The 21271-nt window shown below is 44.7% G+C and overlaps 6 protein-coding genes across 12 annotated transcripts; 5 read left to right on the top strand and 1 right to left on the bottom strand.

Moving 5' to 3' along the window:
* The first annotated feature begins 1080 nt into the window (after nt 1–1080).
* Nucleotides 1081–4739, top strand: H257_13425. 2 transcript variants are annotated; one of them, XM_009840930.1, is made up of 6 exons: nt 1081–2292; nt 3021–3152; nt 3211–3429; nt 3867–4025; nt 4201–4264; nt 4310–4739. In XM_009840930.1, exons 1-6 carry the CDS (start codon nt 1130–1132, stop codon nt 4682–4684), a joined length of 2112 nt encoding a protein of 703 aa, XP_009839232.1. In that variant the 5' UTR covers nt 1081–1129; the 3' UTR covers nt 4685–4739. The 2 variants fall into 2 exon arrangements, with proteins under 2 accessions (XP_009839232.1, XP_009839233.1); XM_009840931.1 differs by lacking the exon at nt 4201–4264 and having other exon boundaries at nt 1130–2292.
* A 1696-nt stretch (nt 4740–6435) lies between these two features.
* On the top strand, nt 6436–7308 carry H257_13424 (hypothetical protein; the record flags this gene model as incomplete). The annotated part of the gene is made up of 1 exon (XM_009840929.1): nt 6436–7308. The coding sequence occupies one exon, from the start codon at nt 6436–6438 to the stop codon at nt 7306–7308; it is 873 nt and encodes a 290-aa protein (XP_009839231.1).
* Nucleotides 7309–8008: 700 nt separating this feature from the next.
* H257_13423 (hypothetical protein) lies at nt 8009–9823 on the top strand. Its single transcript, XM_009840928.1, has one exon. It carries the CDS (start codon nt 8031–8033, stop codon nt 9666–9668), a length of 1638 nt encoding a protein of 545 aa, XP_009839230.1. The 5' UTR covers nt 8009–8030; the 3' UTR covers nt 9669–9823.
* Nucleotides 9824–12524: 2701 nt separating this feature from the next.
* On the bottom strand, nt 12525–14178 carry H257_13422 (hypothetical protein). The gene has a single exon (XM_009840927.1). It carries the CDS (start codon nt 14154–14156, stop codon nt 12561–12563), a length of 1596 nt encoding a protein of 531 aa, XP_009839229.1. The 5' UTR covers nt 14157–14178; the 3' UTR covers nt 12525–12560.
* A 532-nt stretch (nt 14179–14710) lies between these two features.
* Nucleotides 14711–17899, top strand: H257_13421 (hypothetical protein). Of its 6 annotated transcripts, none has more exons than XM_009840926.1 (5): nt 14711–14949; nt 14994–15344; nt 15393–15773; nt 17355–17431; nt 17528–17899. In XM_009840926.1, exons 1-5 carry the CDS (start codon nt 14724–14726, stop codon nt 17699–17701), a joined length of 1209 nt encoding a protein of 402 aa, XP_009839228.1. In that variant the 5' UTR covers nt 14711–14723; the 3' UTR covers nt 17702–17899. The 6 variants fall into 6 exon arrangements, with proteins under 6 accessions (XP_009839228.1, XP_009839227.1, XP_009839223.1 ...); XM_009840925.1 differs by having other exon boundaries at nt 16967–17431; XM_009840921.1 differs by lacking the exon at nt 17355–17431.
* A 646-nt stretch (nt 17900–18545) lies between these two features.
* H257_13420 (serine/threonine protein kinase) lies at nt 18546–20276 on the top strand (the record flags this gene model as incomplete). The annotated part of the gene is made up of 1 exon (XM_009840920.1): nt 18546–20276. One exon carries the CDS (start codon nt 18546–18548, stop codon nt 20133–20135), a length of 1590 nt encoding a protein of 529 aa, XP_009839222.1. The 3' UTR covers nt 20136–20276.
* Nucleotides 20277–21271: the final 995 nt, after the last annotated feature.

Here is a 21271-nt window from a genome sequence, read left to right as displayed (position 1 = left end):
TGTGACCTTGGGCGGTCGTCCTGTACGCTTTTTCGTGTTGTAAGCTGCGGTGTCTTTAAGAGCCAAAATCATACCTTGCTCTTCTTCGGAGAGCTTGGACCCGGCTGGCATGGTGCACTTTCGTTTGAAAACTGATACAGGCGGGAATCGGTCAAATGCAAGGGCGGGAGCATAAAAAACGCGTGGTTTTTGTTTAAAAACGCTTGGGTGACCATAAAGAACGCTGTGGTTTTATACTTTTTGCCAGGTTAAATTTGCCTAATTTTGCGTTTTTGTGCTTTGGTTGAGTGAGGGACAGATTTAGGCGGTGAAGTGAATGCAAAAGCCATGGAATCGATGCTTGAATTGATTGAATAACTTGGCACGACCATGATTACAATAGAATCTTCAAACCACACCAATTATAGGGTGGCTTTAAACTTATTGCCAGTACTGTAGTGCTTGATTTCCCGAGCCAGCTGATACATTTTCCTCGAAAAAATTGACAAAACTCTTTGAAATATGACGAATTTCCCAAATCAATCACTAATTTTCGGATGGAGGTAGTACCAGTTATTACAAGAAAATTATTAGTTCTTACAGGACTCGCAATAGATCAATCCATCGCAAAAATCCGTATACTACTATACAGTAACGTTAACTGTACTTCGAAGTACTTTGGAACGGGAGGGTAAAAGTCCAATTTGCAAATTTAACGTAAACTTAGTCTTAACGTAAAACTCCAAGTCTGCCATAACGTTAATTTAGTAATAACTCGACTTGTACGTATCGAATGTTAAATCTACAAGATGTGAAATATTGCCAAAATCCAGACCTATTGTATTCGGGACTTATGAATGCGATATGGTCGTGGTGCTGACGTGGCCGTTGGAACTTTGTGCGCTTTTGCACTACTATACTAGTATATGTAAACCCCGTCTGAAACGGCATATATATAACGTTTAAACTCTATTTCGAAACGACGTTTTAGTGGAAAAAGCCACAAGGTGATGAATCAAGCGCAAACGTTTTATGTAGTGGCAGGTAAAACGTGATTTCAATAGAACGTCTGAAAACGTTCAATTCTTCAAATTTGACACCAAACAAATTCCACTTAAAGCGGCGGCGGCGACGGCGGCGACGATAGACGATGACCGAGCAGCCCAATTTCGCCGCGCTGGACGACGAAATAGACTCCATCATGAACGTGCCGAGCCCTGACACGGCCAAGAAGAAGCGACAGTTTGGCATTCGCAGGGGACTTGCCGAGCACACCGAGCACAAGCCGACCAACGTGAATCGACGGGACACCGGGTTTGGGCGGCCGTCCAAGGCATCATCAGCAGCAGCATCTGCACCCATCCGAAAGAAACCCCGGAGCATGGGCAACCATTCGTGGGCGCACAACGACCCGGTGCCCAGCTTTGCCGTGTCGGCGATCTCGACTTCGTCCACACGTTACTCGACGTCGAACCAGTTTATCAAGCAGCCGCCGTCGCATCATCGTCAGAACATCCCGTCCTCCAAGATCATTCCAGGACACGCTCTCATGCGAACCGAAGCCACGAGACAGACGACGGCGGCGCTTCCACCCGCCACAACCACACGTGCTGCTACTGGAGCTTCGTACAGCAAACCGCACAAGAACCTCATGACCGTGAGTCGCCCTGTCCAGCCCGGGATCTTGGAAGCATACAGCGGCGGCAAGTCCTGGACTCCCCATCACGCCATGTCCCTCACGCCCCCCGGGAAGAAACCACCCGCCAAATCCATCCCGTCCACAAGCCGGCGCCGCAGCTTGACCCCAGCCGCCGCATCCACCCCCGATAATGACATGTGCGACACGAGGCATCCTCTGCGACAGAAACGGGTACCCTCTGGACCACCCCGTGTCACAGACGATATGTTTTACCACGACGCGCCGACGGTTTCCCGCCGCATCATCCCAGCGTCCGCATATGGCGCCACCAGCTCCAACCGTGTCGCAGATTCTAAACAGAATTCGACGACGCAGCCCAACCGTGTCGCAGATTTCGAACAACAAACCAAGCGAAACTCTGGCGGAACCGCCGAGAAACCCATCCACTTGTCGGATTCAGAAAACGAAGACGACAATACGCCCATTCACGAGGTTACTACTAGTACTACTAGTACTAGTAGTACTAGTGCGCCAGACAATTGGGTGGAGTTGCCGTGCCAGTGGATTTGCTACCAAAACGACCGCTTGCGCCATGAAACGCTGCATTTTACACACCACGACATGCGCTGGGGCCGCCGCCACGTCGTGCTCTATACGTCCATCGCCGAGCTCTTGTACGGTATATATATATATATATATATATATTGATTTGGGTGCTGATCCGCAAACTCAATCTATTGATTGTTTGTCCTGATTTTTGTATGAAAACATCGCCCAGTGTCACACTCATTGAAGTCCCACATACTAATTCGATATTGGATTGGTGAAAGAATGGATCATTTGATTGGCTACTTGGTTTTCGTGATCTGGGTTTTGATTGGTCGATATTCTTGATCTGGGTTTTGATTGGTCGATATATCAATATTCAGCCGATATTTATGGTATACTACATACTGCTCCTTCGATTGAGCCCCCCCCATCACTCGAATGTCGAATCCACTGGACAATATATATATATATAATGTATATATGTTGTTGTCTGTGCATGTTTAGAATTGCATGCTTGTGTTTTTGTTAGTATTATATATATATATATATATATTGTGAATTCGATATAAACTTTAAAATTCGCGTTGGTTTGTCTACTATCAATGTTGAATAATCCTCCTGAAAGTTCTGATTGGTTGAATATACTTGTATCCTTTCTATAAGAGCCAATCAAATCATCCACTCAAAAATCGATGAGCCAATCGCGTCGATCTTTGTGATGCGTTTCGTCGGGGTCTAGACATCTATTCGTGTGAGAATATATATATATATGATTCTATTAATGCGTTTCGAACGCAGACGTTTGAAACACCATATATGTGCTCTGTTTTCTATCATTCGAAACGTGTTGTAGACGCGCGCCATCGTTCTTTGTGGTGGTGCTCAAGTCGGATCAGTTTGTGGTCGTCCAGCCAGTTGGTTCCGATACGTCGGCGGCGGCCATGGAGCGCCTCCGTGAAACCCTCCAGTGGTCATGGCGAGACTTGTACAGTGTCACACATATTTCAACCGTGTCACATGTATAATATTCCGCATATTTGTAGACGTGACACGGAGTATGCCAAGTACAATAATATGCTGCTTGAAACCACCAATACCAAAAAGGCGCGGCCGTCGCACCGTGTCGCAGAGCCATCTCCGATTGTGCTCGTATATCCGCTGCCTCCCCATGTCACAGATGTGATTTCCATCACTCAAAACGACTTGGATCGACTCCAACCAGCCGAGTACTTGAACGACAACCTCGTGGATTATTACTTCAAGTACGTTCTTCAATATGATATATATATATTGTAAGAATAATATGGACTTTTGGGGACTACAGTACATGATTTCGCGTGCTTTTTGATTGGGTGAACGGACGAGTGTCTGCAATCTGATTGGCTACATGATGTCTGCACAATTGGCGATACGACCAGTCGGCGACCCGCCCGTTGCTCCAGTTTTGAATACACACGACAAGATATATATTATATTTGATATACATATATTATATTTGATATATATATATATATTTGATATATACATATATTATAGTTGATTTATATATTTATATTATAATTGATATATATATATTATATTTGGTATATATATTATATTTGGTATATATATATTATATTTGATATATACATATATTTGATTTATATATATATTATATTTGATATATATATATATAGATAGATTAATATATGTTGTGTAGGTGGCTCGTGGCGGTGGATTTGCCAGCCAGTGCGGCGTATTGTACGATTTTGAGCTCGCACTTTTACAGTCAGCTGCGCGACGACTACAACAACGTCGCGACGTGGTTTTCCAAGGATTTATTGGACAACCAGCTCATTTTCGTGCCAATTAACCTGCAGTACGTTTATATATTATATATTATTTTCCACTTGAGTATATATATATATATATATATATAAAATTCAACATGCAGTTATCTCTCGTGATTCTATTGTAGTCGTTATAGATACAAACACTTGGATATTTTTTAAAAAATATAAAAATTCGATGAACGAACGAGGTCCTCGTTGTAGGATGCACTGGAGTTTGGCTGTCGTGTTGTACCCCAAGCACTTCACCTCGTCCACAAGATCATCCGTACGAGTGGAGCTACTAGTACCTCAATTAACGATTATCGAGTAGGACAAGCCACCGACATGCATTGCCACGATCGATTCCATGGGCAACTACCACCGCAAACCCAAGATCACGAGTCATTTGAAGACATTTCTCAGCTTGCATAGCGGTATACAAGACGCAGCTATTCTAACGGAAAAACTCCGCGGACCCCAGCAAAACAACGGGTTCGACTGCGGAGTGTACATGCTGCTGGCAGCCCAGCACATGCTGCGAACATTTTTAGCTCTGAAGGAGGCCGGCGTCGAGTTTCCCGATCTCCAGGACCTCTTGAATGTGGATGCATTCAACCAAGTAGATGCCGACAAGGCCCGGCGAAGTATGCTGCGCCATTTGGAGCAACATGCTGCCGAATATGCAAGGCTTATGGACGCAGAGTAATTTATAAAGATATGAATACTAGGGGTATTTGGGGGGGGAAATTGGTTAATTGGACAGGTTGAATATACTAGTATTTATAGTAGCATGGACACCATACTAAAGATAGTTGTATAGTAGGGTGCTTTTTTGTACTATGGTTCAATTTCTTGGGATGCTTTTTTGTGCCTGTTTTGTATTGATGAAATCGTCGACTAATCGAGCAAAGGTGTATGATTGGCTATAAACAATGAAGGTTGCAAAATGATTGGCTAAAAAGATTGGTTGGAATCACAAACATATTGTGGATTTGTTGATAGATATCCAGACACTGTCGAATCGAATCTTGCCGCCGGATCGAATAATCACGAATCGACGCGATTGGCTCATCCGTTTTTGGGTGGATTTGATTGGCTCTTGCAGAAAGGACAAGTATATTCAACCAATCAGAACTCCGGCGTGATTCAATATTGATTACCGTATACGCTTCAGTACCTACGATTTCTCCGGTTGGACCTGTACCGGTTTGGAACATACTTTTCATGGTTTTCATGGTTCAGGTTGGGCGTGTACCTAGTTGTCTATAATTGGACAGAAATATCCAATTACAATGCGTTAAATATTTTCATCCAATGAAATATAAGTCCTGTGATGGATTTAGACCAATGCGCATGCCTGAATAGTTTTGCTTGGAGCTGTACCGGTTTTGATCAGATTTTACTGACTTATGGAATTCGTAGGGAGATTACCTACGATTTCATATTTAACCAATATTGGATATGAAAATCGTAGGGCCAGCTAGCTCCCTATGATTTCGTCAATTCACAAAAGAATTGCGAAATTTTATGTTTGCTACAAATTCGTATATAACTTGGAAAAAAATTGAAGTTGAGGATTTCGAAATGGTGAAATCGTAGGGGTGTGCGCCTACGATTGCATACATTGCATACAAAAGTCAAGTTCTGGCCTACGAATTCCGTAGAATGACATTTTCATAGGTACTGACAGTGAAGCAGGGGGTATACGGTAGATAAACAGGCGAATTTTGGAAGTTTATAGCGAATTCACAATACCTCTTCAACTTACAACTGTTTGAAATAAAATTTCGAATGTCCGGCGAATGTTCGCCGGTTCATTTGTTAACCAACCGCCTTATAGGAAATTGATTTTGAGTAAAACACCCGATATGATTGGCTAAAAAGAATGAAGGATTGCTGACACACAAAAGAGACCTGTTAAATATAGTTATATATTATATTTCGCGGGTCCGGCGATTGCAAATCTCTGAGTAGTACTCGAGTATATAACTTCAACACACAGTAATTCTTCTCAGTCAGTGTTTGAACTCTGCTTCACAGTCAAGAATTGAAATATACTTCGTATTATATTAATAACAGTAAGATACTATTATCAATATACGTATAGTCCGAGCAATGGGATTCAGCATATCCCGTACATATGCTCTTACGTTCGTTGTGAATGCTTGGTAAGTGTATGTGCATACATGTATGTACTCATGTGTGACTGAACCCACGAGACTGTACCGTGTTCTTATGTACTTCCGTCCTAGCAAAACACATACAGGCCACATCGTGACTACTGTACATGGCGGCGCTTCAACTGGCGCCTTGCTGATATGTATGTACACATTCCATCGGCCATATTCTTGATTACCCCCACCTATATGTATGTACACATTCCATCGGTCATTCTTCTTGATTACCCCCACCACACTCTTGGTCTCACTCATGCCCCCATCGCATATTGCAATCATGATGATGATGCTGGCTACCATGGCCGCCGTGTCTCCTGCGATACCGTTCTGCTCCAACGCCCAAGTGTCTGACGCGATCCACCAAATAACAAGAATGTTTACTAGCGAGTACGTGGACCTGTGCGCGGCCGACGTGGGCTACTACTGGTCACCTGACGCTGTGACCTCGTCGTGGCTTACAAGTACCCAGTTGGGTTTGGCCAAAGACTCGGCCAACTGCCAGTGGCTATTTCGAGAGTTCCAAGCTGCAGTTGCTAACGAGTCGTGCATCGAGCTCACGCTGGCCACCAGCGCAACATTCGATCTATTCCTGTCGTATATCAATGCTAAGACCTCGTACCCACCAGCGACGTTATGCAATGTGAGCCATGTTCAAGCAGTCGTAACTCAAGTGGCCCTTCAACCCACCTACTTTACATGCCTAGCAGCCGCAGGACTCAATGCGTCCACTGCCTTTCGCCGCCTTCCTTCGCCACGCCAGCTACATGCGCTGCGCGTCAACGGCCAGTGCACAGGGGCTCTGTGGAGCGACTTGCAACGAGTCCTTTCCAAGCTTCCTACGTGTGCATTGTTCCAAGAAGGCACCCCCGTGCAAGCCATAGCCCACTTGTCAATTGATCTCGCGCTAAGTTGGCTGGAATTCCTCGCGACAAGTTATCATGACGGATGGACCCATCAAAACACGTCGACGAATGCGATAGAGTTCCCCAGGAATCCCACGCAGCATGGAGCGGGTGTTATACTGGGAGCCATGCTGGTTGGCACTGGCGTCGTCTTTGCTGTCTATGTCGTGTACAGCAACCACCGAGAACCTGCCATCGTCGTGCCTGTGGAGGAAGAGCTCCGATTACTGGCGGTGCAAGTATTCCATTGATATTAGTAGTAGTACTAGGTATGGCGTAGTAATACTATCACACGAAGCAACCCACCCAATCCTTACAAGTCGCTTGTCTAAAGGTGAAATATCATGCAGTCGTCACAAATCAGTACTATTAATACCAGTACTATTAATAGTAGTATTATTACTTTTATTAGTACTAGTACTACTACAATCAGTACTAGTACTACTATGAAATGTTGTGCACGTTCCAGACCATCGTCAACGAAAATTACAGTATGGTATGCCGCACCTTGGTCCAGCCAACGTGCACTACATACTGTATAAGTTTGAGAGCAATATGAATGAATGGCTGTAAGGGCACCATCTAGTACATACTAGTGCTGCATTTAGTACGAAACCGTGCTTTGTGGTTGTTACATTTGAATTCAGTATACGATCGACAGATATTGATACTTTTACCCAACGACTACATTATATATAATGTATGTATTAGCAAAAAACGTCCCAAATATTCCATACTATTATAATAACGTTGTACTGTAACGTCGTTAAGTACTTAGTGTATTTCATCCTTATATATTTGTTCACATAAATAGAGGAGCCAACACCTTGGAAAGATACCGTAGATTGGTGATAGGACAGCTTTGATTGGCTAGTGAAAATTCCTCTCGAGCTGTGATTGGTCCAATCCATTGACGACCTCGGCACTGTGCACTTTGTTCATTGACTTTCATTGTGAAATTCCCCGCGTTCAGATGAAGCTGTCTCTGATCAGTGTAGCTGTCCTTGTGGCATCTGCCATGGCTACACCTGAGCCTCAACCGCTGCCGACCCCCGCGGCGACCAAGCCAGCCACCGTCGGCACCCTTGCACCTACCACCGTACTCCCTGACCTCATCGAAGAAGAGACCCCTGCACCCACCACCACCACCGTTGCCCCTACTACTACTACTACCACCGTTGCACCTACTACCACTACAACAACCGTTGCACCTACTACTACTTTGACCCCTGAACCTACGACCACCGAAGCCCCGCTCCCTACTCCAGCTGCGACCAAGCCAGCAACGTCTGGCACGCCTGAACCTACTTACTCCATCCGTGACAACGAAGAAGATACTCCTGAACCTACGACTAGCAGCCCGGACAACATTGTCGAAGTTACTACCGCTGCACCTACTACAACCACAACAACCGTTGCACCTACTACTACTGTGACTCCTGAACCTTCGACCACCGAAGCCCCGCTCCCTACACCAGCTGCGACCAAGCCGTCGGTTTCTGGCACGCCTGAACCTACTTACTCCATCCGTGACAACGAAGAGGACACTCCTGAACCTACGACCAGCAGCCCGGATAATATTGTCGAAGTTACTACCACTGCACCTAGTACTACTAGTAGTACTACTACCACCACCACCACCATCCCTGTGGTCGTCGTCCCAGTACCCACTCCCGCCGTGACCAAACCATCTCAAGCTGGCGGCACTCCAGCGCCAACCATTGGCGCGTTGCCTGACTTGGAAGAAGAAGAACCAGTGATCACCAACTCAACTACTTCGTCGAGTCAAGTCGATGGCTCTTTGAACAGCGATCGCGAATGCACGGCATCCGACTTGGCTGCCGCGGATGCTGCGTCCTTTAGCTCGCCATCGGCTAACAAGTGCGCCGTGGACATGGAAGTATCCAGTGCGTCCTTCAAGAACCCCCAAGTGAAGCCCACATTGAGCCAGGTTCTCAAATTCAATGCGTCCGACAACTGCCGGGCGTTCTACGCTGACAAAACACAAGCGTACGAGGCCCAGCACTGCCGCCAAGAGAAGCAGCTGGCTCTGGTGGCAGGCCGCAATGTATCGTTTGACATGGCTGTGACAGCGTTGATCGTGGAATCGTACCCCAAGGTGGGGACAAACTGCAGCAAATGGGCTCTGTCTGCTGGCCTCGCGCTCAAGACGAGCTTTTACTCGTGCTTAGCTGGCACGGGGTTGTACTCGAGCATCTTCAAACTGACCAAGTTACCGTCCACAAAGCAACTCAAGGCCATCCAAGTCAACAAGAGATGCCGCGACTTGTTCGCCGACATCCAATCGATCATCAAGAAGCAGCCGCATTGTACGATCGACGGCAACGGCGGCACGGACATTCACGCATATGAACTCATTCAGTTTGACCCGACGTTGGACTGGCTGCTCGTTGCTGCCAACGTTCGCGACGAACAAGCTAGTCATGGCGCTGTCAACCTGAACGCTGTGCAAGAAGAACAAGTGAATGGGACTGTGGGGTTGGTGTTGGCAGGGGTCGTCATGATGGCCATGGTCGCGGTCGTGGTGGTGAAACGACGTCACCAACGACAGCTTCCGTCGGAAGAACGCAAGCGCCTCTTGCACGTGTAAACATATGAGGATGATGGGGAGCGTGTAGTAGTAGTAGTACTAGTAGTAGTAGTCGGTTGAAGGCTAGTACTACTCGAAGGATTCAGTTTTTGTTCTCAATTCCTACTACAGAATATATAAATGCATAAATATACAGTACTATTTGTACAATGTGAGTGGCTGGCTTGGGATTCGTTGTACTAGTACAGTAGTAGTACTACATAGTAAATATTAATAGTACTTTCACTGACATTTTTCATAGGTACTGAAGCGGGTATACGGTAGTTAGTATAAAGCCCTTTCAAAATGTTGAAATGTTGTACTATTAATAGCGTTATTAAGAGTACTAAGTAGTACTACTTACTAGAAATCGTACTGGTATTAATACTATTACTACGTACGTAGTACTACTATTTTAACTTCTACTATTAAAATAGTAGAAGTTAGTGTGCCAAGTGGGTAGACAGACTTTCAGAAACTTCGGTAAGTTACCACTTTCAGTACCACTTAGGGTAACTACAGGGAACGACGTTTAGGGCTCCTCTGGATGCCACGAATTATGGCATAAAATGACGAAAATCTCCATAAAATGGCGAAATGACAAAGTCGCGAAGTTGTTTCGTCTGGATACCACAAAATCCAAAGGAAATATTACAAAATTATAGGTAGAAAGTTCACGAATTATGGCATCAGAAAATGGACCAAAATGGTCAATTTCTCCTGCAAAGACAGTCCATATTTATAACACTTCAACATCGATGTTCTGTCAAAACGGCGCAATTCGAAAAACGCAGCAACCCCACAGCACACAGATGGGCCTTTGGACCATCACATTGGACGAGATCGTGCAGCAGTCCACCAAACGCATCACGGGACATTCGAAATGTCTCCTCGAAGGCATCTTCGTTTCCTTGCAGTATTTCGGCAACCCACAACGCCCCCGACAAGATGGAGACCCGCTTTGACGTATTCAAGAGGTAGGCGGAGTAGTGGTAGACCAGGCATGACATCAACATCATGCGACGTCGCTTGAGGCGCCGCCGACGAAGCAGGATCATCATGGCCGTGACCATTGTTTTGGCGCGCAAGTTTGAATCCGGATGAATCCAGACGGTTTCACCATCTCTTGTTTTTGAATTGCGTTTGTATTTTGGACAAATTTTGTAAAATCTCATTTCGAGTTTTGGCATATTTTTATGGCGTGGTATCCAGAGGAGCCCTTAGCATGTCGTTCCCTGTACTCCTACTTTACCAGTACAGTCAACTTGCCATTTGCAGACCGATTTGTTTTGCAAAAATACAGTCGAAATTCGTTTTTGGTTGGTGTAGAAGAGATGAAAATCATATAATATATGCTGCATATTGAAGGAAGCTACTACTGTACTCATGCAATACTCCACATATTGATATGCGATCAAGCCCACAGCATGTACATACATTCTGGTAGATGCTGTGGGCTGATCCGTTTGAGATAGTTGTGAGATTTGGCTGGGTACACCGTTGACCGTAATTAGTACGGATTGAGAATCACTGTGGATTCAGAATTAGTGCAGTCCTCACTAATACATGTGTGATGCAATTCCAGAAATTTGTGGCTGGTAATTAGTGCCGACAATTTCGTGCAATAATGGGTGTACCAACGGTGTAATTCGAAAATGGCCTGGTATACTAACATACAGTTGTGCAAATTCCGCCCAGGTGCTAGACTTGAATAATTTATGAAAGATTTGACCACCGCAATTCTCAGAATCAATCTTTATAAAGCGTACCAGTAGAAAATATTCAATTTAGTAGTCATTATTGGTAGTCATTATTGTAATATTATGCGATTAAATGGCTTGTTAAATAATGAAAATACTAATCTCTACAACTATTATTTACCTGAGCACGAAATTTTGTCTAATCATCTTGGTTTGATGACTCTGATAGCCTGCTAATTGGGCGGAAATTGTATTGTTGGCGGTGCTTACATGAATCACCTTATGAAGTACCTCGATTAATCTCAACAAAATTGGATTAACTGTAAGTGTGCATCTGGCTGGTAACATTGATATAGTTACGAAACTTCGGGAGCCCAAATGTACTGTATAGTGTATTCACAATCAAGGCTAAAATAGGGTCATCTACTGATATATCCTCAGAATTCACAATTTTGACTTTGGCTAGCAACAGGTTGGTGAACCTACGTCGAATCCTTCAAATCTTGCATATATGATAAAATACGTTTAATTCTCTTTAACTTCACAGTTGAAAGTTAGTCCAAGTCGTTATAATCGAAATTAATATTCTAAGGGGTTCATCTATTGATCATTTACGTTACTGTGTACTGGTATTAATACCAGTATCTGGTAATATTTCCAAAATAATATTCCATTTTCTTGCAAAATACTAGTATCTGGCAACGTGAAATATTACAATATTCTGATCCAAAATGCAATTGTGGAGCTGAGTTCAATAAATCTGATACACGTATAAGAAACAAATCCAACAATTCCAGGAGGGATTTACTCCTTGACGAGGTCCAAAACGCCCTATTACAAAATGGGGGTAAAAGGTACACTTTGTAATATGGAATTACTGGATTTGGGTTAAAATACATGTTTCCAAACGAAGGATTTTAAGCCACACCGAAGTTTATGTGTGTATTGTGGCCAATCAGGTTTAGCTATTATAAATCAGTTGGTTTGATTTGTTATTGAAATCGAATTTCGAAGTATATAGGCCAATCAGAGTTGAAAATTTAGAATTTACTTGCCATAATGGCGATTTGGGCCAGAATATTGTAAGATTTCAGGTTACTACTACTATTAGTACTCCGGAGTATGAGTATAAGCCTCTACAACGTGCAAACTATATATGTAACTGGACATATACACCTTTCAGAGTAACGTATACGTACGTCTATTACATTATTTACACTTGCAACAGTCGCTTGCGTTCGGCCATAGGTGCAGCAGACGTAGGTGCAGCAGCCGCCCGGCGCCGCTTCATCACGAGTACAAACGCAACCACCGCCACGCCAGCCACAAGAAGACCCACCACACTCGTCACCTCCTTCTGAACCGACAGGTTGGACACAGTTATGTCCAAGTACTCGTCGGGGTCGGGGATATCTGTGGTAGGTGCAGGAGTCCCTTGGCTATCCCACGGCTCCAAGGTGCCTGCAGGTGCAGCAGTGCCGCGAGGACCGGTTTCCAGGGGCTTCAACGTGGTTGTGGTGGGTGCAGCCGGGGGTTCCGTGTACTCTTCCGGGTCGGGGATGTCTGTGGTAGGTGCAGGAGTCCCTTGGCTATCCCACGGCTCCAGGGTGCCGGCAGGTGCAGCGGTGCCGCGAGGACCAGTTTCAAGCGGTTTGATTGGCTCAGAGGAAGGGCGAGGGGCACGGGTGGTAGTAGGTGCATCCACCGTGGTGGTGGTAGTGATCGTAGTCGTGGGCTTGAGAGTAGTAGTAGTAGTAGGCGCGTCCGTGTTCTCGTCGTCGTCCTGGTAGTCTGGCACACTGGTGGTGCTAGTAGGTGCAGCAGATGTCGTCGTAGTAGTAGTATGTGTAGTAGGTGCGTCGGAGGAGGACGTTGTCAAGATACATGCGACGCGGTCAGTAAGCTCACGTCGTTCGCCCAGCTGGTTCTTTAGCCAGCATTGGTTCTGAAACCAGACAAACAGCTTGCACCCAGGAGTCTTTTGGCAGTCAGCTGTGCAGTCGGCCGGGGAGGTCCGATCGGTGTACGAGATGTCGTAGCCGGCGTAATCAATGTTGGCCTCCAAGCCACGACACGTGGCAGTGGACGGAGTGGACGCCTCCAGCACGCACGAGTTGCGGCCAGGGAGGTAGTGGGTGTTGCCTTTCTGGCTCTTGAGCCAGCACTGGCCCTGGAACCACACAAACAGTTTGCAGCCGGGAGTGTTTTGGCAGTCGGCCACGCATTCGTCGGCCGACTCGCGAGACGTGGCGCCAATGTCGTGGCCTTCGTAGTCGACGTTGTAGTACACGGCAGGACATACAAGCGTGGGCTGAGGCGCCGGCGCCGTCAACGCGCATGCGATGCGGTCTTGGAGGTACCGCTTGTGGCCGGCGGCAGACTTGAGCCAGCATGTGTTCCAGTACCAGACAAACACGTTGCACCCACGGGTGTGGATGCAGTCGGCCACGCATTCGTCGGCTGAATCGCGCGATGTGGTGCCAATGTCGTTGCCTTCGTAGTCGACGTTGTACTCCAACCCCGCACACGTGGGAGACGCCGTGACGGGTTGAGTCAACACACACGACACACGGTCAGGCGACGATGTCTTCTTGGATCCTCCGAACGACTTGAGCCAGCACCGGTTCTGGTACCACACAAACAACTTGCAGCCGGGGGTGCTCTCGCAGTCCGCCGTACACTCCGCTGGCGTCGCGCGGTCAGTGTACGTGATGTCATAACCGTCGTAGTCGACGTTGTACTCCAAGCCAGGGCAGGCCGACTGGCCGACCGCCACCGCCGCCATCAAAGACACGACCACAGCCTTCATCACTCACACACCTCCCACGTTGTATCAAAATATGGAAATGAAATTGACAGAGAGGTCAAATAGTCAGTGGGTGGATCGGCGACTGAATTCCAAGCAATGTCAGAAGTGGACTAATACATAATAAATAGTCATGCAATCAATTTTCAAAAAAGGATATACTTTGATCAAGTTTATTGTTGGAATATTCGATATATATGCATTTTCGCATGTTCATAATATCATCGAATCCACACATATTTCAAGTGAATTGGTGAATTTCGACGAGCCAATCACGCTCCCCGATTTCCCGACAAACAGCCAATCAAAATGACGATATTAAAGGTGATAGCAGCCTTGAACAACTAACTACCGGTAGTACTACTAGTACTACTAGTACTACTAGTGACTATTACTAGTACTACTACTACTGTAACTCAAAATATACTATTAGTAGCAGTAGTACTAGTAGTACTACTAGGATATTTAGAGATAAATATACAATTGTCTAAAACACAAAAATACTATGAAAAAATGGCAAATATTTTGTTGGATTTTACAGTTTTCGAAGAAAGTGCAATCTTTGTAGGCATGCTGAGTCTGCCGGAAGTTCACATCTTGAGCGGCGCTGGGAAGCCCATCTTCTCGACCAAGGACGACGATGACTGCTCCAACGTGTCCACGGCAGGCTTGATCCAGGGTATAAGCAGCTTTGCCGACGACGCATTGAGGCAGATCACGACGCCGACGCACGTGCTGACGTTCCTGCCATGTCCGCCGTTGCTCTTCTTCTGTGCGACCCCGCCTTCCCTTCGAGGTAAGACTCGGCGTTCTTGACATTAACTACATGCTGTGTTGAAGGACTCAACGTTGGTCGACTGCTCCACCTGCTCAAACATCACTTGCTCGTGTTCTTGACCCAAAACGGAGTGTCGCTCATGGAATCCAACCCAAACTACGACCTGCGCAACCTTCTCTACGGTACCCACGGCGTTCTCATGGCAGTCGTGTCCGCGTGGACATCCGAAGTGTGGCCTCAGCTGGACGGCATCGGCGTGCGATTGATTCCCATCCCTCCATCGACGACCACCACGCGTCGACACATCCAGAGCTGCATGGACGTACCAGGGCTTGTGTTCGGGTTGATCTCGCATGCTGATGGTGTCGTCGCATTCAAGCAAGGGCTTCCCGACCACCCCCTTCCCATCGAAGGTATGCCTGTCCTTTCTCCATGACTTTTACCAGACGTTTCTTACCTAGACGTCCACGTGCTGCTGCACATATTGCAGCACATGCCATCGTTCCGAACGTCTGAATCATGGACGCCGCTGTGTTTGCCGACATTTAACCGCGGCGGGTTTCTGTACGGCTACGTGCTGTTTGTTTCGAACGGCATGAGCGTTTTATTGCTCAGCAACGACCAGAGCCAGAGCCAATTCCACGCGTTTCAAACCCAAACCCGCCGCGTTCTCGAGCCATTGTTGCTGCAAACGTTCGAAACGTCTCCTACGGAACAAGACACAGTCATTCCGACGTTTGTTATGTCCGCAACGTTGCCGAGAACGACCTTCGAACCCCTCTTATTGCACTACTTTTATCAATCGTACCAGACCCACGAATACCTGTCACCTCCTTTTGAAGGTATTCTATATATATATATATATATATATATATATATATATATATATATATATTTGCCCATCAATGCATTATATATATATATATTTATTCTAGCAAACGGAGATATTTTTGTCCATCAATGCATTATATATATATATATATATATTCTAGGAAGCGGAGGCTTTTTTGTCCAATTATAATAGTTTAACCCTCATCAATTTGCGAGCTATATATTTCTCATTTGGTATATATTTAAAGCTGATTTGCATCAAGATACTATTCTCTGTGAACGACACTTGGAATGAATGCTTTATTCGAATCGATTTGCAGTTTTTGTATTGACCAAGAACAGCATTGATTAAAATGGACACGAAAACATTTTATATTCATTTTAAATTAAGACCAAAACTGATATATGTCATGCCGGATCCAGACAGTCACATGAATCGATCGAAAATATCCTTGTCGGTGTGGATTGTATTATATATTTTTTCAAGCAATTCTTGTCCAATTTAAATTCCAACATTTTTTAAAATACTATTGCCATCCATATCGCGATCGGTTGTCATTTTATATCCAATCCAATGGCTTCATATTGGAATGAGGACTTTTCATTGGATATGATTATAATATTCAGTTCAACAGAAACCGCCTTGAAGTTCATATAGTCTATGTGTTAGTTTTATGTTGTCTGATTTCACCCCAATTTTTTGCGTCAATTAATATTTCGAAAATATATTTAATTCAAAGTAATTTCGATGATTTTGGTTGTTTTCTACTTTTGACTGTCTGGATCAAACAGATTTCGAAAGAAAATATCTACTATTCTCAGTTCTTGCCAACAACTTTCAGAAGACAAAATAGTCCCTTGACCTTCTTTTTTATAGTTTTTGGCGAAAAATTCGAAATTTGGTAAAATATTGAATTCTCCCAATTTTGGATCCAGACAATATAATTTTCATTATTTGCCAATGTCTTAAAAATTGCCAAAATATTTTGGTCAAATTTCAAATTGTATTCTATTATCATGCATTCAAATTGGTTGTAAAATATATGTAAATCAAAACGCGTGTTGATATCGAGGTATAATATTTTGTAAAGTTTATATTCCATGAATACAAACACCACGAAAAATACTTCGACCTTTCGACAAAAATGTTTCATCATTCCTTTGACGCTACTATATAATTTCAAATTCACAAATCAATTATTAGGATATTCGCGATATTGATGGTTTACCTTTGGGCCACACTGGCTGCCACAAAAAATATCAGAAAACCCCACGTTTTGCAACTTTTCAGAAATAATACTATGACAATTTTCAAACGACAGCTTTTTTTGTGTTTGGCTACCAAATCTATTGACATATAAAGGGACATCGTACGTGGAAATTATTATTTTTACTATTTTCTGACAGAAAATATGGTTCAAATGCAACTGTTCAAGTTTTACCACCTTGATATTACCCAGCAATACGTGTCATTCCACCTTGGCATTCAGAGGTCACATTAATATATTTTCAAATATTTATTTTTCACCTCCCATTTGAAAAGGGAATAGTTTTCTGTCAGAATATATTATATTTGACATGAAATGCTCCAGACTCGTCCTTATCAAAATTCAAGATTTGGCATTTACTATTTACGTGCAACTGGGGGAGTATTCTTCTTTATATACAAGTAAGTATACAAGCAATATGAAATGTGTTGTGTTCTAGTTAACCCAAACATCCATCCTTGTGAACCGTGTCACATAGTACACTCTATTTCGTGTAGAATCTACCTTGCTGGACTGTCCAGCATGGCGACTCCATGTCCTCCGACTGTATCACACATTACACCAGCACCTGCATACTCTGTCGCAGCCGCCCCTCGTGCTGGGCGGCCCCCCTTGTTCTTCCGCCCCACCATCGGCGTCGATGTATTTCATTCGGTCGGACACGATGGTAGCACTTGGTGTGGTCAAGCCAGCTGTGGGGACCTTGTACATATGTTGTCAGCCGCTTTTAACTGCCCAACAAGCCACCGACTTGGCCGATTCGCTGTGGAAAGTCCTCCTGGAACGAGAATAATATTGTGCTTTCGAGCTAAATTTAGTGGTATTTTCGGTAAATTCGCTAATTAAAACTCACAAAACGAGGACAGTATATACAACTATATATATATATATTGGCCAATAACACATATTCGACATTGGATGAAACAAGCAAGCGAGGCACCAACCAATCAGACTCGACGATACTGACGTTTGATTGGCTTACTCTCGCTCTTGGACTAAAAGAAATTTTTAAAAATACACCATTTCTGATCTTGGCACGATTGAAGTTCTGGGTGATAGAATCTCTCACGTGGACGAAACCATAGTATAATCAAGCCTATTCTTATGTATACTTGACTTGCATTTGACTTTGTATAGGGTTAATAATCGATTTTCCGTGATTAATTTGATTAACAATTGTTCCTTTACCCAAAATACTAATGTTTCAATATATATTATGCGGGAATTAGCCCATGTTTGCTCCATAGCCCTGTAACGTGGGACTGCGTCCTACCCCAATGAGTACATACTAAACCTGAGGGTTCACTACTGGTAACGTAGCTATCGCTACCGACTCAGATGTAAGACGACGTGAGGTGGTCACAAACTCCATATTACTATGACAGTAACACTCAAATTGCAGTGTTTTTCAGAGGAATTGTACTACTAGTATTTGCATTTAAGTTGGAAAAGGGCAACAATATTCTGTCCGGATAATATTTCTCAGTCGCGTATGACAACCAGGACAATACAGTCATGACGACTTCCTGGGCCGCTCTCGTCGTCCTCCTCGTGGTCGTGGTCACTCCGGGCTCACCACAGGTGACTATCCCGCCGGCCATGACGGCCAAACCGCCAACCCCACCTCCAGTTTCAACCGCGCCTACCACACAAGCGCCGCCAGAGTCGTCGCAACCGGCAGTCGTCCCGTCTACATCGTCGCCGCCTCCATCTGTGCCATCACCGTCGTCGACCACCACCACCAGACCCTCAAACACGTCCAAACCACCACCGCCTTCGTCGTCATCCACCAACGCCGTTTTTCCAACGGACTCTACCCCTCTGCCGACTACGAATGCTGGCCAATCCACTTCTGCTCCAGTGTCATCATTCACTGCACCCGTTACGAATCCCGCCTCTCCTGCATGGACCGCACAGGCCACCCCTATTGCATCGCCATCATCATCGAGTCCTCCTATAGCCTCTACGACTACGATCGCCCCAGCCAACCACTCCACAGCCCCGCCGGCCACATCCGACGACTCGTCGTCCACGAGTTCTAGCCTCCTTGTCGTTGGTGTCGCAGTGGCAGCTGTGGTGATGATACTCATAGCCCTAGGTTTCTGCTTCTTTCATCGAAAACGAGCCCAATCTTCAAAGCCACCACGCGCCGCCGCCAACACGACTGGTGGTGGCATGCTGCACACTACGGATGATATATCATTCACGTCGTCGAGTGAACCAAGTCGTCTCAACTGGAGCCACCTAGAGCCGTTCAAGATTCCGCTTGAGGACATTGTGTTGGTGCACCCGTTGGCGGCTGGCGCGTACGGCGAAGTCTGGCTCGGCCAGTACCACCACCAGCGAGTGGCTATAAAAACGTGCTTGGCAAGTCGCGCAAGTCGCAAACACTTGCAGAGCTTTATCGACGAACTGTCGTTGATCGGGTCGTTGCAGAGTCGGCATATCGTAACGCTTCTGGGCGCGGGTTGGTTTCGGCCCGCCGATTTACTCGCAGTGCTCGAGTACATGAACTTGGGCGACTTGCGCGAGTACTTGAACAACGACCATCATCCACCAGGTCCAGACCATCACTCTAAACAAACACTCGACAAGGTCGAGTGCGCCAGAAGTATAGCGAAAGCGCTGGCGTATTTACACGCGAAACGTATCATCCACCGCGATTTAAAGTCGAGAAATGTACTATTGGACGATACAAAGGGCATTAAGTTGGCGGACTTTGGCACTGCTAGAACGTACTCGGTGGATGAAACCATGAGTACCGCCGCCGCTGGCACGTACCGATGGATGGCACCTGAAGTGCTCATGTTCAAGCAGTATACGATTGCCGTGGACGTTTACTCGTTTGGCGTCGTGCTTTCCGAGCTCGACACCCATGCGGTTCCATATTCACATGTCCGAAACGATAAAGGGCACGCGGTGTCGGACACGGCGCTTCTGGCGATGGTGCTGTATCAGAACTTGCGCCCGACGTTTTCGGCCACGTGTCCACCGTGGTTAAGTGAGTTGGCCCTGAAATGTATGGACAGCGACCCCGCCCAACGACCAGAGCCGGCCGAGATTGTAGCCATTTTGAATGCACAAATGATGTCGTCTATGGTGTGAGCGCTACTACTGTATAGACAGATGCTAGTATTACTAGTAGTAGTAGTAATATTTAATCCAAACTGCCCATGGTGACCTCGGGCAGTATATTCAGCGTGTATGTATACATAGTCTAGATTGACAGATTGAATGTACTTGAAGCATGGATCCTGGGGGTTACAAGTATAGTGTGAACGAGTATTGTGCTTCCGAAATAAAGATCTTTTTATTCTACATTAGCAGTGAAATTTCGTGTTGTGGTTTCTCGTTGGAATTTAAATCGATTTGATTGGGTACTTCAGATGAGCTCAAAATTATTAACCAATCAAAACCTTCTCAATGAAATTCAACCAATCAGATCGATTGTGGATCGGTTTGGTCGGCGCGATTCGATTGCACCCCCTCCCCAATTTTGTATTAAATCGACACTAAATGTTATTACTTTTTTAATCGAAGTAAGTAGAATCTATAAGTGGAAGTCTGATTGCACCAACTTGCAATATTGTTTTGACAAAAAGCTGATCAACCATTTTACTTGATTCTGGTTGGCATAGTAAGTAGTCGGGGTTTCTTCCAGTAGTGCAGTACTAAATAATTGAAAATGCCACTAATATTGATTTATATGGATGGTTCAATATATATATATTGGTAATATCATATCCAAAATACTCGGGCGTTGAGAACAAGTAGCAAGAACTGATTGTTTCAGCTAATACATGTAGCAACAATAGAGTACTACGTAGTACTACTATAATAATAGTATTATAAATACTCGTGTATTGAAATGACACTTTATTTTATTATTCACTGTCAATAATAGTATTAGAAATACTCGTATATTGCAATGACACTTTATTTTATTATTCACTGTCAATAATAGTATTAGCAATACTCCTATATTGCAATAACATTTTATTTTATTATTTACTGTCAATGATAGTATTAGAAATACTCGTATATTGCAATAACATTTTATTTTATTATTTACTGTCAATACATATGCCGCGAAAAGTGTCCACCACCACCACCATTTATTAAAAAATACAATCCATCGATCCATCGCAGTAATTATATAATTATATTTTATATCCACATCGTCAACATATACCACAAATCACAACTCACTCATTCGTTCTTTCCAACTGACACTACTGTAG

This window comes from Aphanomyces astaci, assembly GCF_000520075.1.
Source record: "Aphanomyces astaci strain APO3 unplaced genomic scaffold supercont1.48, whole genome shotgun sequence".
Taxonomy (NCBI): Eukaryota; Oomycota; class Saprolegniomycetes; order Saprolegniales; family Verrucalvaceae; genus Aphanomyces; species Aphanomyces astaci.
This window is presented reverse-complemented; position numbering and strand designations above follow the sequence as displayed.

What these genes read in the sequence shown, in the direction of transcription:
- H257_13423 (XM_009840928.1), top strand. Translation starts at nt 8,031, where the DNA reads ATGAAGCTGTCTCTGATCAGTGTAGCTGTCCTTGTGGCATCTGCCATG.
- H257_13421 (XM_009840921.1), top strand. Translation starts at nt 14,724, where the DNA reads ATGCTGAGTCTGCCGGAAGTTCACATCTTGAGCGGCGCTGGGAAGCCC. An exon ending in GACCCCGCCTTCCCTTCGAG is followed by an intron (nt 14,950 to 14,993) that starts GTAAGACTCGGC and finishes GCTGTGTTGAAG; the next exon opens with GACTCAACGTTGGTCGACTG. An exon ending in CCACCCCCTTCCCATCGAAG is followed by an intron (nt 15,345 to 15,392) that starts GTATGCCTGTCC and finishes TTTCTTACCTAG; the next exon opens with ACGTCCACGTGCTGCTGCAC.
- H257_13422 (XM_009840927.1), bottom strand. Translation starts at nt 14,156, where the DNA reads ATGAAGGCTGTGGTCGTGTCTTTGATGGCGGCGGTGGCGGTCGGCCAG.
- H257_13425 (XM_009840930.1), top strand. Translation starts at nt 1,130, where the DNA reads ATGACCGAGCAGCCCAATTTCGCCGCGCTGGACGACGAAATAGACTCC. An exon ending in ACGTCCATCGCCGAGCTCTT is followed by an intron (nt 2,293 to 3,020) that starts GTACGGTATATA and finishes AACGTGTTGTAG; the next exon opens with ACGCGCGCCATCGTTCTTTG. An exon ending in TTCGTGCCAATTAACCTGCA is followed by an intron (nt 4,026 to 4,200) that starts GTACGTTTATAT and finishes TCCTCGTTGTAG; the next exon opens with GATGCACTGGAGTTTGGCTG.